This window comes from Coregonus lavaretus (genome assembly GCF_964263955.1).
Source record: "Coregonus lavaretus genome assembly, chromosome: 17".
NCBI lineage: Eukaryota > Metazoa > Chordata > Actinopteri > Salmoniformes > Salmonidae > Coregonus > Coregonus lavaretus.
The window spans coordinates 11,932,637-11,944,705 of NC_140004.1; the positions used below are offsets into that span (position 1 = coordinate 11,932,637).

General features: G+C 44.0%; 1 protein-coding gene across 1 annotated transcript in view; it reads left to right on the forward strand.

Annotated features, from left to right (window-relative positions):
• Positions 1 to 10,486, forward strand: part of LOC311145022 (transient receptor potential cation channel subfamily M member 6-like) — a gene marked incomplete at both ends in the record, with an annotated part of 122,403 nt that extends 111,917 nt beyond the window's left edge. Inside the window, 7 exons of the mRNA XM_084181228.1 lie at positions 7,779 to 7,844; positions 8,064 to 8,353; positions 8,693 to 8,775; positions 8,963 to 9,168; positions 9,387 to 9,438; positions 9,578 to 9,687; positions 10,401 to 10,486. Coding sequence (XP_084037354.1) covers positions 7,779 to 7,844; positions 8,064 to 8,353; positions 8,693 to 8,775; positions 8,963 to 9,168; positions 9,387 to 9,438; positions 9,578 to 9,687; positions 10,401 to 10,486 — 893 coding nt within the window. The remainder of the gene's footprint in view (positions 1 to 7,778; positions 7,845 to 8,063; positions 8,354 to 8,692; positions 8,776 to 8,962; positions 9,169 to 9,386; positions 9,439 to 9,577; positions 9,688 to 10,400) is intronic.
• Positions 10,487 to 12,069: the final 1,583 nt, after the last annotated feature.

A 12,069-nucleotide genomic window follows, 5' to 3' on the forward strand; every position in this document is an offset into this window, starting at 1 on the left:
CCTGTTCTCTCCTCTCCGCACAGGCTACACAAACGCCTCACACCGCGTGGCTGCTGCCTCTCTAACCTGGTGGTCCCTGCACGCACCACCCATGTGGAGTTCCAGGTCTCAGGCAGCCTCTGGAACTGCCGTTCTGCTGCCAACAAGGCAGAGTTCATCTCAGCCTATGCTACCCTCCAGTCCCTCGACTTCTTGGCGCTGACGGAAACATGAATTACCACTGAAAACACTGATACTCCTACTGCTCTCTCCTCGTCTGACCATGTGTTCTCGCATACCCCGAGAGCATCTGGTCAGCGGGGTGGTGGCACAGGAATCCTCATCTCTCCCAAGTGGACATTCTAAATTTTTCCCCTGACCCATCTGTCTATCTCCTCATTTGAATTCCATGCTGTCACAGTCACTAGCCCATTTAAGCTTAATATCCTTGTCATCTATCGCCCTCCAGGTTCCCTTGGAGAGTTCATCAATGAGCTTGACGCCTTGATAAGTTCCTTTCCTGAGGATGGCTCACCCCTCACAGTTCTGGGGGATTTCAACCTCCCTACGTCTACATTTGACTCATTTCTCTCTGCCTCCTTCTTTCCACTCCTCTCCTCTTTTGACCTCACCCTCTCACCGTCCCCCCCTACTCACAAGGCAGGCAATACGCTTGACCTCATCTTTACTAGATGCTGTTGTTCTACCAATCTCACTGCAACTCCCCTCCATGTCTCCGACCACTACTTTGTATCCTTTTCTCTCTCGCTCTCCTCCAACACTACTCACTCTGCCCCTACACAGATGGTAATGCGCCGTCGCAACCTTCGCTCTCTCTCTCCTGCTACTCTCTCCTCTTCCATCCTATCATCTCTTCCCTCTGCTCAATCCTTCTCCCTCCAATCTCCTGATTCTGCCTCCTCAACCCTCCTCTCCTCCCTTTCTGCATCCTTTGACTCTCTATGTCCCCTATCCTCCCGGCTGGCTCGGTCCTCCCCTCCAGCTCCGTGGCTTGATGACTCATTGCGAGCTCACAGAACAGAGCTCCGGGCAGCTGAGCGGAAATGGAAGAAAACTAGACTCCCTGCGGACCTGGCATCTTTTCACTCCCTCCTCTCTACATTTTCTTCATCTGTTTCTGCTGCTAAGGCCACTTTCTACCACTCTAAATTCCAAGCATCTGCCTCTAACCCTAGGAAGCTCTTTGCCACATTCTCCTCCCTGCTGAATCCTCCCCCCCCCCCCCCCCCCTCCCTCTCTGTGGATGACTTCGTCAACCATTTTGAAAAGAAGGTTGACGACATCCGATCCTCGTTTGTTAAGTCAAATGACACTGCTGGTCCTGCCCACACTGCCCTACCCTATGCTTTGACTTCTTTCTCCCCTCTCTCTCCAGATAAAATCTTGCGACTTGTGACGGCAGGCCGCCCAACAAACTGCCCGCTTGACCCTATCCCCTCCTCTCTTCTCCAGACCATCTCCGGTGACCTTCTCCCTTACCTCACCTCGCTGATCAACTCATCCTTGACCGCTGGCTATGTCCCTTCCGTCTTCAAGAGAGCGAGAGTTGCACCCCTTCTCAAAAAAACAACACTCGATCCCTCTGATGTCAACAACTACAGACCAGTATCCCTTCTTTCTTTTCTCTCCAAAACTATTGAGTGTGCCGTCTTTAGCCAACTCTCTTGCTATCTCTCTCAGAATGACCTTCTTGATCCAAACCAGTCAGGTTTCAAGACTGGTCATTCAACTGAGACTGCTCTTCTCTGTGTCACGGAGGCTCTCCGCACTGCTAAAGCTAACTCTCTCTCCTCTGCTCTTGTCCTTCTAGACCTGTCTGCTGCCTTTGATACTGTGAACCATCCGATCCTCCTCTCCACCCTCTCCGAGCTGGGCATCTCCGGCGCGGCTCACTCTTGGATTGCGTCCTACCTGACCGGTCGCTCCTACCAAGTGGCGTGGCGAGAAGCTGTCTCTGCACCACGTGCTCTCACCACTGGTGTCCCCCAGGGCTCAGTTCTAGGCCCTCTCCTATTCTCGCTATACACCAAGTCACTTGGCTCTGTCATATCCTCACATGGCCTCTCCTATCATTGCTACGCTGACGACACACAACTAATCTTCTCCTTTCCCCCTTCTGATAACCAGGTGGCGAATCGCATCTCTGCATGTCTGGCAGACATATCAGTATGGATGACGGATCACCACCTCAAGCTGAACCTTGGCAAGATGGAGCTGCTCTTCCTCCCGGGGAAGGACTGCCTGTTCCATGATCTCGCCATCACGGTTGACAACTCCGTTGTGTCCTCCTCCCAGAGTGTGAAGAGCCTTGGCGTGACCCTGGACAACACCCTGTCGTTCTCCGCTAACATCAAGGCGGTGACCCGATCCTGTAGGATCATGCTCTACAACATTCGGAGAGTACGACCCTGCCTTACACAGGAAGCGGCACAGGTCCTAATCCAGGCACTTGTCATCTCCCGTCTGGATTACTGCAACTCGCTGTTGGCTGGGCTCCCTGCCTGTGCCATTAAACCCCTACAACTCATCCAGAATGCCGCAGCCCGTCTGGTGTTCAACCTTCCCAAGTTCTCTCACGTCACCCCGCTCCTCCGCTCACTCCACTGGCTTCCAGTTGAAGCTCGCATCTGCTACAAGACCATGGTGCTTGCCTACGGAGCTGTGAGGGGAACAGCACCTCCGTACCTTCAGGCTCTGATCAGTCCCTACACCCAAACGAGGGCATTGCGTTCATCCACCTCTGGCCTGCTGGCTCCCCTACCTCTGCGGAAGCATAGTTCCCGCTCAGCCCAGTCAAAACTGTTCGCTGCTCTGGCACCCCAATGGTGGAACAAGCTCCCTCACGACGCCAGGACAGCGGAGTCACTCACCACCTTCCGGAGACATTTGAAACCCCACCTCTTTAAGGAATACCTGGGATAGGATAAAATAATCCTTCTACCCCCCCCTTACCCCAACCCACCCCGCCCCCCCCCCCCCAAAAAAACAAAAAAACATTGTAAAGTGGTTATCCCACTGGCTATAAGGTGAATGCACCTATTTGTAAGTCGCTCTGGATAAGAGCGTCTGCTAAATGACGTAAATGTAAATGTAAATGTATAATTGTGTTTTATAGAAGTGTACTGACAAGTGACTAAATGATTCCAGCTGCATCAGAAACCAATTAAGTGTTGACTTCAACTTCTGGATCAATTCATTGTGATATCCATGACATTTATTTGGATAAAATAGTGAAGACTTACAGAAAACGTTTGACCTGTGTCATTGCCAACAAAGGGTATATAACAAAGTATTGAGAAACTTTTGTTATTGACCAAATACTTATTTTCCACCATAATTTGCAAATAAATTCATTAAAAATCCTACAATGTGATTTTCTGGATTTTTTTTCCTCAATTTGTCTGTCATAGTTGACGTGTACCTATGATGAAAATTACAGGCCTCTCTCATCTTTTTAAGTGGGAGAACTTGCACAATTGGTGGCTGACTAAATACTTTTTTTCCCCACTGTATACAGTTGAAGTTGGAAGTTTACATACACTTAGGTTGGAGTCATTAAAACTAGTTTTTCAACCACTCCAGAAATTTCTTGTTAGCAAACTATAGTTTTGGCAAGTCGGTTAGGACATCTACTTTGTGCATGACACAAGTAATTTTTCCAACAATTGTTTACAGACAGATTATTTCACTCATAATTCACTGTCACAATTCCAGTGGATCAGACGTTTACATACACTAAGTTGACTGTGCCTTTAAACAGCTTGGAAAATTCCAGAAAATGATGTCATGGCTTTAGAAGCTTCTGATGGGCTAATTGACATCATTTGAGTCAATTGGAGGTGTACCTGTGGATGTATTTCAAGGCCTACCTTCAAACTCAGTGCCTCTTTGCTTGACATCATGGGAAAATCAAAAGAAATCAGCCAAGACCTCAAAAAAAAATTTGTAGACCTCCACAAGTCTGGTTCATCCTTGGCAGCAATTTCCAAACGCCTGAAGGTACCTCGTTCATCTGTACAAACAATAGTACACCGGTATAAACACCATGGGACCACGCAGCCATCATACCGCTCAGGAAGTGTTCGTCTCCTAGAGATTAACTTACTTTGGTGCGGAAAGTGCAAATCAATCCCAGAACAGCAGCAAAGGACCTTGTGAAGATGTTGGAGGAAACCGGTACAAAAGTACCTATATCCACAGTAAAACGAGTCCTATATCGACATAACCTGAAAGGCCGCTCAGCAAGGAAGAAGCCACTGCTCCAAAACCGCCATAAAAAAGCCAGACTACGGTTTGCAACTGCACATGGGGACAAAGATCTTACTTTTTGGAGAAATGTCCTCTGGTCTGATGAAACAAAAATAGAAATGTTTGTCCATAATGACCATCGTTATGTTTGGAGGAAAAAGGAGGATGCTTGCAAGCCGAAGAACACCATCCCAACCGTGAAGCACGGGGGTGACAGCATCATGCTGTGGGGGTGCTTTGCTGCAGGAGGGACTGGTGCACTTCACAAAATAGATGGCATCATGAGGACCGAAAATTATGTGGATATGCAACATCTCAAGACATTAGTCAGGAAGTTAAAGCTTGGTCGCAAATGGGTCTTCCAAATGGACAATGACCCCAAGAATACTTCCAAAGTTGTGGCAAAATGGCTTAAGGACGACAAAGTGAAGGTATTGGAGTGGCCATCACAAAGCCCTGACCTCAATCCTATAGAACATTTGTGTGCAGAACTGAAAAAGCGTGTGCGAGCAAGGAGGCCTACAAACCTGACTCAGTTACACCAGCTCTGTCAGGAGGAATGGGCCAAAATTCACCCAACTTATTGTGGGAAGCTTGTGGAAGGCTACCCGAAACGTTTGACCCAAGTTAAACAATTTAAAGGCAATGTTACCAAATACTAATTGAGTGTATAGACTTCTGACCCACTGGGAATGTGATGAAAGAAATAAAAGTTGAAATAAATAATTCCCTCTACTATTATTCTGAAATGTCACATTCTTCAAATAAAGTGGTGATCCTAACTGACCTAAGACAGGGAATTTTTACTAGGATTAAATGTGAAATGGTGAAAAACTGAGTTTAAATGTATTTGTTTAAATGTATTTGGCTAAGGTGTATGTGAACTTCAGACTTCAACTGTATCATGGCCCAATGTCCATCGGTTCAGTGGTGTAGCGTGTCTGACTATGAATGCAGCAGCTAATCATTCTCAAATTCATTAGAGGCTAATTCATATATACAGTGAGGGAAAAAAGTATTTGATCCCCTGGTGATTTTGTACGTTTGCCCACTGACAAAGACATGATCAGTCTATAATTTTAGTGGTAGGTTTATTTAAACAGTGAGAGACAGAATAACAACAAATAAATCCAGAAAAACGCATGTCAAAAATGTTATGAATTTATTTTCATTTTAATGAGGGAAATAAGTATTAGACCCCTCTGCAAAACATGACTTAGTACTTGGTGGCAAAACCCTTGTTGGCAATCACAGAGGTCAGACGTTTCTTGTAGTTGGCCACCAGGTTTGCACACATCTCAGGAGGGATTTTGTCCCACTCCTCTTTGCAGATCTTCTCCGAGTCATTAAGGTTTCGAGCCTGACGTTTGGCAACTCGAACCTTCAGCTCCCTCCACAGATGTTCTATGGGATTAAGGTCTGGAGACTGGCTAGGCCACTCCAGGACCTTAATATGCTTCTTCTTGAGCCACTCCTTTGTTGCCTTGGCCGTGTGTTTTGGGTCATTGTCATGCTGGAATACCCATCCACGACCCATTTTCAATGCCCTGGCTGAGGGAAGGAGGATCTCACCCAAGATTTGACGGTACATGGCGCCATCCATCGTCCCTTTGATGCGGTGAAGTTGTCCTGTCCCCTTAGCAGAAAAACACCTCCAAAGCATAATGTTTCCACCTCCATGTTTGACGGTGGGGATGGTGTTCTTGGGGTCATAGGCAGCATTCCTCCTCCTCCAAACACGGCGAGTTGAGCTGATGCCAAAGAGCTCGATTTTGGTCTCATCTGACCACAACACTTTTACCCAGTTCTCCTCTGAATCATTCAGATGTTCATTGGCAAACTTCAGACGGGCCTGTATATGTGCTTTCTTGAGCAGGGGGACCTTGCGGGCACTGCAGGATTTCAGTCCGTAGTGTGTTACCAATTGTTTTCTTGGTGACTATGGTCCCAGCTGCCTTGAGATCATTGACAAGATCCTCCCGTGTAGTTCTGGGCTGATTCCTCACCGTTCTCATGATCATTGCAACTCCACGAGGTGAGATCTTGCATGGAGCCCCAGGCCGAGGGAGATTGACAGTTATTTCGTGTTTCTTCCATTTGCGAATAATCGCACCAACTGTTGTCACCTTCTCACCAAGCTGCTTGGCGATGGTCTTGTAGCCCATTCCAGCCTTGTGTAGGTCTACAATCTTGTCCCTGACATCCTTGGAGAGCTCTTTAGTCTTGACCATGGTGGAGAGTTTGGAATCTGATTGATTGATTGCTTCTGTGGACAGGTGTCTTTTATACAGGTAACAAACTAAGTTTAGGAGCACTCCCTTTAAGAGTGTGCTCCTAATCTCAGCTCGTTACCTGTATAAAAGACACCTGGGTGCCAGAAATCTTTCTGATTGAGAGGAGGTCAAATACTTATTTCCCTCATTAAAATGCAAATCTATTTATACAATTTTTGACATGCGTTTTCCTGGATTTTTTTTTGTTATTCTGTCTCTCACTGTTCAAATAAACCTACCATTAAAATTATAGACTGATCATTTCTTTGTCAGTGGGCAAACTTACAAAATCAGCAGGGGATCAAATACTTTTTTCCCTCACTGTACCAAATCTGTCTATATACCAAATCTGGAGTCAATCTGACTTTATGGTTCAAGATTTAAAAAATATTTGTTGCATTAGCATATGTACTAACGTGCATCTATAGGTACAGTGCCGCCATATTTGAATGCAGCAATTAATTATTCTCAGAACCATTAAAGACTGACGTAATAAGTCTAAATACAAAATCTGGAGTGAATCTGATGTGTGGTTCATGAGGAGAAGATGATTGCAGATGATTATTGTCAATAACTCAGCCATCTTTTGACAAATCCCTTAGCTTTTCTCAAACTAAGTTAAGACATGTACCATGGGCCTACAGTCCTATGGTTCATGATAAGAAGATTTTTGAAGTATGTTTAGCATATTTTAGCATATTAGCGTATGTGCTAATATGCATCTACTGGTATAATGTGGCCATCTTTGAATGCATCTGTTATTTTTTCAAATTCTTTATGGACTTGTGATGAGTCCATAGAACAAATTTGGAGGGAATCTGACTTTTAGTTCATGACAAGTAGATTTTGTATGATTATTTTAAGCATTTGCATTACATTGTCAAAAAAGTGAATTCTTAATAGTTTCGTTATTTTTTTAAGATATCAATGCCAAACTGAACATGGCTCATCATGGTAATGGCTTTAATGAACCAAACATTTTTCAAGTTAATAGGCCATTGTGGATCTGATTTCCTGATTTATCAATAATTCAGCCGTCTCTTAACCAACCCGTTAGTTTTTCTTAAACTAAATTAAGAGATGTACCATGGGCTTACCTACTACATTTGGTGTTTAGAAAATAATTTTAAAAAGCTACCAATCTATGCTTGAGTTATTTGACTAATTTATATTACCTCATTCCATGTGTGTTTTTATCTGGTTGTGTTATATTATGTTGTGTTGTAAATGTGTTGTGTTGTGTTGTGGCCGTGTTAGCCATGGAAAAGAACAACCTGATGAGGCTTGCTCACACCATACCTTTCACACCTGTCTCCATAATCGGTAAGACATCAGCTAGTCACGTTAAAGGGATAGTTCACTGTTTTTGAAGTTTCTATTATTTTTTACTCCTAGGGTGTGGTTGTTTCCTCCAAAGTGTTCTTACATTTGTTAGCTGGTTATGTAGCAATTTATAGAATAATTTCTGTTAGGTATGGATTCAAAAGCATGCCATTGCCTCCCTAATACCCATCTCCCCCATGGTTGCATGGTCCCTGTAAGCAGGAGAGGTGGTGAGTGTCTACTCCCTGGAGGAGGTGGAAACTGCAGGTGCGGAGTCCTCCATAATCTCCTGGTTGCCCCGGGGGCTGTCTGCAGTGCTGCAGCCGCTGTCCAGTGAGGGCTGTCTAGACGGGGCTCTGCGTAGGACCATGCGCGTGTTGTGTACCTGGGCCGAGGGGGACATCCTGAGGGTGGGCTGCGTGTACGTGGTCAAAGCCTTCCAGCCCAAGGTGATCTGCACCTGGCAGAGGGTCTTCCACAGCGACACCCCCCTCCAACTCTGTCTGCGGGTATACAATTCATATATAACATCATCATATACATTATATACTGTAACATCATATATTGTTGTTGGGGCCAGGAGTGTTTTCTGACCATGAGACCGGTTAAACTCTGGGCCCTGGTTATTGTTAGCCTATAGTATCTTATAGTTATAGGCTTTAACTGGTGCTCAGATTCTTTCTTGTTCAGGTCACATAGTCAGGGAAAACCCCTGACTACAATTATGTACATCCACTTTCCACAGAAAGCTGTTCACATCGTTGTCTTCTTATTTTTACCCTAATGTTTTACTTGGCATGTGTTACATCCACTAATAGCATCATTATGGCCTTCTCTTGTTCTTACAGGAGATACAGCAACAGAGAGCTGCTCAGAAACTCATGCATGTGTTCAATCAAGTCAAACCAGAAAACGTGCCACATTCTCCCAGGTTTTTACTCAACAGCTAGGAATTGTCTACATTACACGTGTGTGTGTGTGTGCTTGTGTGAGCTGATTGAATCTGTCTGTGTATGTTTGAATGTGTGCACACGTGTGTACGTGTTCATATGTGCATCAACTTATGTGTGTGTGTGTGTGTTATGTGTTACATATTTGAATGTGTTTCTCCCTCCTAGATTCCTGGATGTGTCTCTTCTTCACTGTCATTCAGACGGCCAGTGGTTGACCATAGAGAGGAACCTGGTGGGAGACTTCAGGAAGTACAACAATAACACAGGAGAGGAGATCGCCCCCTGCTGTGGGATGGAGGAAACGCTCCTGGCCTTCTCCCACTGGACCTACCAATACTCCTGTAGAGAACTAATGGTGCTGGACATACAGGGTCTGTCTCTCTGTCCTGTTCTGTCTGTCCGTCCGTCCGACCGACCCATTCTGTTGCGCTGTCTGTATATCTGACTATGGATAGATTTTAATTTAGTTAACATCATGCTTTCCTCTTTATTATTTATACTGTTTTGCCCCCACATCACTTAACAGGGTTGTCCTATAAACTACTACATTGAATTGAAGTCTCTTCTCTCTCTCCTTAATCTTTCACAGGAGTGGGGTTGGAGCTTACAGACCCATCAGTCATCCGAGCGGACGACAAATGGTACTCGCCTCACACGGTGGAGGTTCAGTGTGTGACACTGACACTTATCATCTTCTTGACATATATTCTTTTGAGGTTTAAAGATGTCTGAAAAACTTAGATTTTTGAGTGCTCTCTTCTGCCCCTGGTCTACCTGTAGCTTGACTGGTGACATGGTGTTTGGTCCTGCTAACCTGGGAGATACTGCCATCCAGAGCTTTGTCCTCAAACACACCTGCAACTCCTGCTGCAAGAACCTCAGACTCTCAGGTGAGAGAAAGTAACTATTCAGTCCACCACTTTCATAAGGGGTTATAGAGGAGATAGAGTGTGTGTGTGTATGCGTTCTTGTAATGTGTGAGAATGTGTGGTCAGTTTGGCATGTGTAATCAGAGAGTGGATCTGTAGCGTGCACGTGTGTGTGTGTGTGTGTGTGTGTCACCTTCATGTCTTCACCTGGGAGTCTCGTTGGCTTGGAGATGAAGCTCTGAACTTCAAATGATGATAGAACCAGCTAATTAAGCCAAGGGAAGCATTTCTTTTGATGACAACAAAGCATTGGAGGCAGGGGGAGGGACTTGCTTTGTGCGGTGTGCTGGGCTCTCTTTGATTACATATTAAACAGGGCTTTGTGCTGGCAAAGTGCTGTGGAGACATTAGCTTTGATTAGATATTAATCTGGGTAGACACGAGACACATGATACCAGCATCTAGAGGGAGCCTCGCCTCGGAAATTCACTCCAAAACAAACAAGTGAGCAAACAGACAAACACACACAGCAAACATTCAGCCATACTTGTTTTGATATTTTCAAAGGTGTTTTTTTTGTTTTTGTTTTTGTGTCCTCTCCAAGATTCCCATAAAATCAAAACATATTATTATTGAAAAATCCATGGACCACCTCTCAGGTCTGATCAAATTATATTTTTAGTGGTAATGACTGTGTCGACTACCATGTAGCTGATTGATGTTTGTGTTGTCAGATTTGAAGAGGAGCACGGACAGCTGTAGGACAACAGAACACATATCTTCTGAAGAGGAAAGAGGAGTGAACATGACCAGAGTGTAACCGCTTACTTGAAAGCAGATGTACGCCATCTTAACCTCTGGTTGGGTGGGATGAAGTTGCCATTAAAGCATAGACACTGATCTAAGTCGGTTTTGTTTTTTCTCCCTAAATGGTTATGGATAGGATTTGGGAAGGCTAAGCTGATCCAGAGGTGTGCTTAAGGGCAACTTCTACCAGGAATGAAAGTACTCACTTGGGGCTTTGAATGGATAGTGTACATTGTATAACTTTATGTGGACTACCTCTTGCGTTAGATGGCTGGTAGGGCTTTGGTTGTAATAACGGTTAACATTGCACTAGTCTCAGCAGCAAGCCAGATGCCGTAGTCTTCCATTCGTTCCACCTATGGAGTGCATAGTGGAGGGAGGCCAAGGTGAATTAATGTTATGTTCATACACTCCCCTCCGTATTTATTTGGACAGTGAAGCGAAATTTGGCCCTATACTCTAGCATTTTGGATTTGAGATCAAATGTTTCATATGAGGTGACAGTACAGTATGTAAACTTTAATTTGAGGGTATTTTTAGAAATTAAAGCACTTTATTGAACTAGTCGCCCCATTTGATGGTGTCATAAGTATTTGGACAAATTCACTTATAGTGTATTAAAGTAGTCAAAAGTTGAGTATTTGGTCCCATATTCCTAGCATGCAATGACTACATCAAGCTTGTGACTCAACAGGAAACCGTCTTTAGAGACACTGACCAAATTGCTCTGGCTGGACTCAAGCATGTTATTCTTTTGGAAATTAAAACAAAACTTCATTCAAAAAAAGACGATTTATTTATCAGAGACATTGCACATTAAACCTTCAATCTGGGATTTGTTTTTCAGCATAACAGACCCTATCAAATTCATGAAATCTTTTTTTTTTTCTGTTTTCAAACACTTGTGTATGTGTGAAATCATATTTTCATTTTTTAGCAATGTTGAATGCAAAAATGTATTGTTATGCTGCTTATGTTCAAAGTGGTTACATGAAAAAACAATGCTTCTCATCTTTGGAAAATAAGCATTGACATAACTCGGCTGACGCATGGTTTATGGCTTACATTCGGAAATAAAATACAAGAATAACTAAATCTGGTCTCATGGTAGTTGGAATTCGCACGGCTCAGACTCAAATTATTACAATTATTATAATTGATAGCACAGACGTTTAGATACTGTTATTAGTCCTTCACTTATAGTGCAGTTCTCATTGAAGATGTCAGCATTGTAACCCTTAAAATGCTAGTTTGTCTTTGTTTGTTTGTGTGTGTGAATGGAAAAAGAACAAGACAGAAATGCATCCATAACATTTCTTTTATTTTTCTTCCCACAAAGAAATGTCTACAAAAGCGATAAAATATAGAATTTAACAAAAATCACTTCAGACCTCATTATTTACATCTCGAAGGAGGAGACACTGAGATGGCTCAGGAAAACTCAGAACTTCAACACAACTGGATCACCAAAGCTCTTAATTTATGCATCTTGCTCGCTCTCTCTCTCTCTCTCTCTCTCTCTCTCTCTCTCTCTCTCTCTCTCTCTCTCTCTCTCTCTCTCTCTCTCTCTCTCTCTCTCTCTCTCTCTCTCTCTCT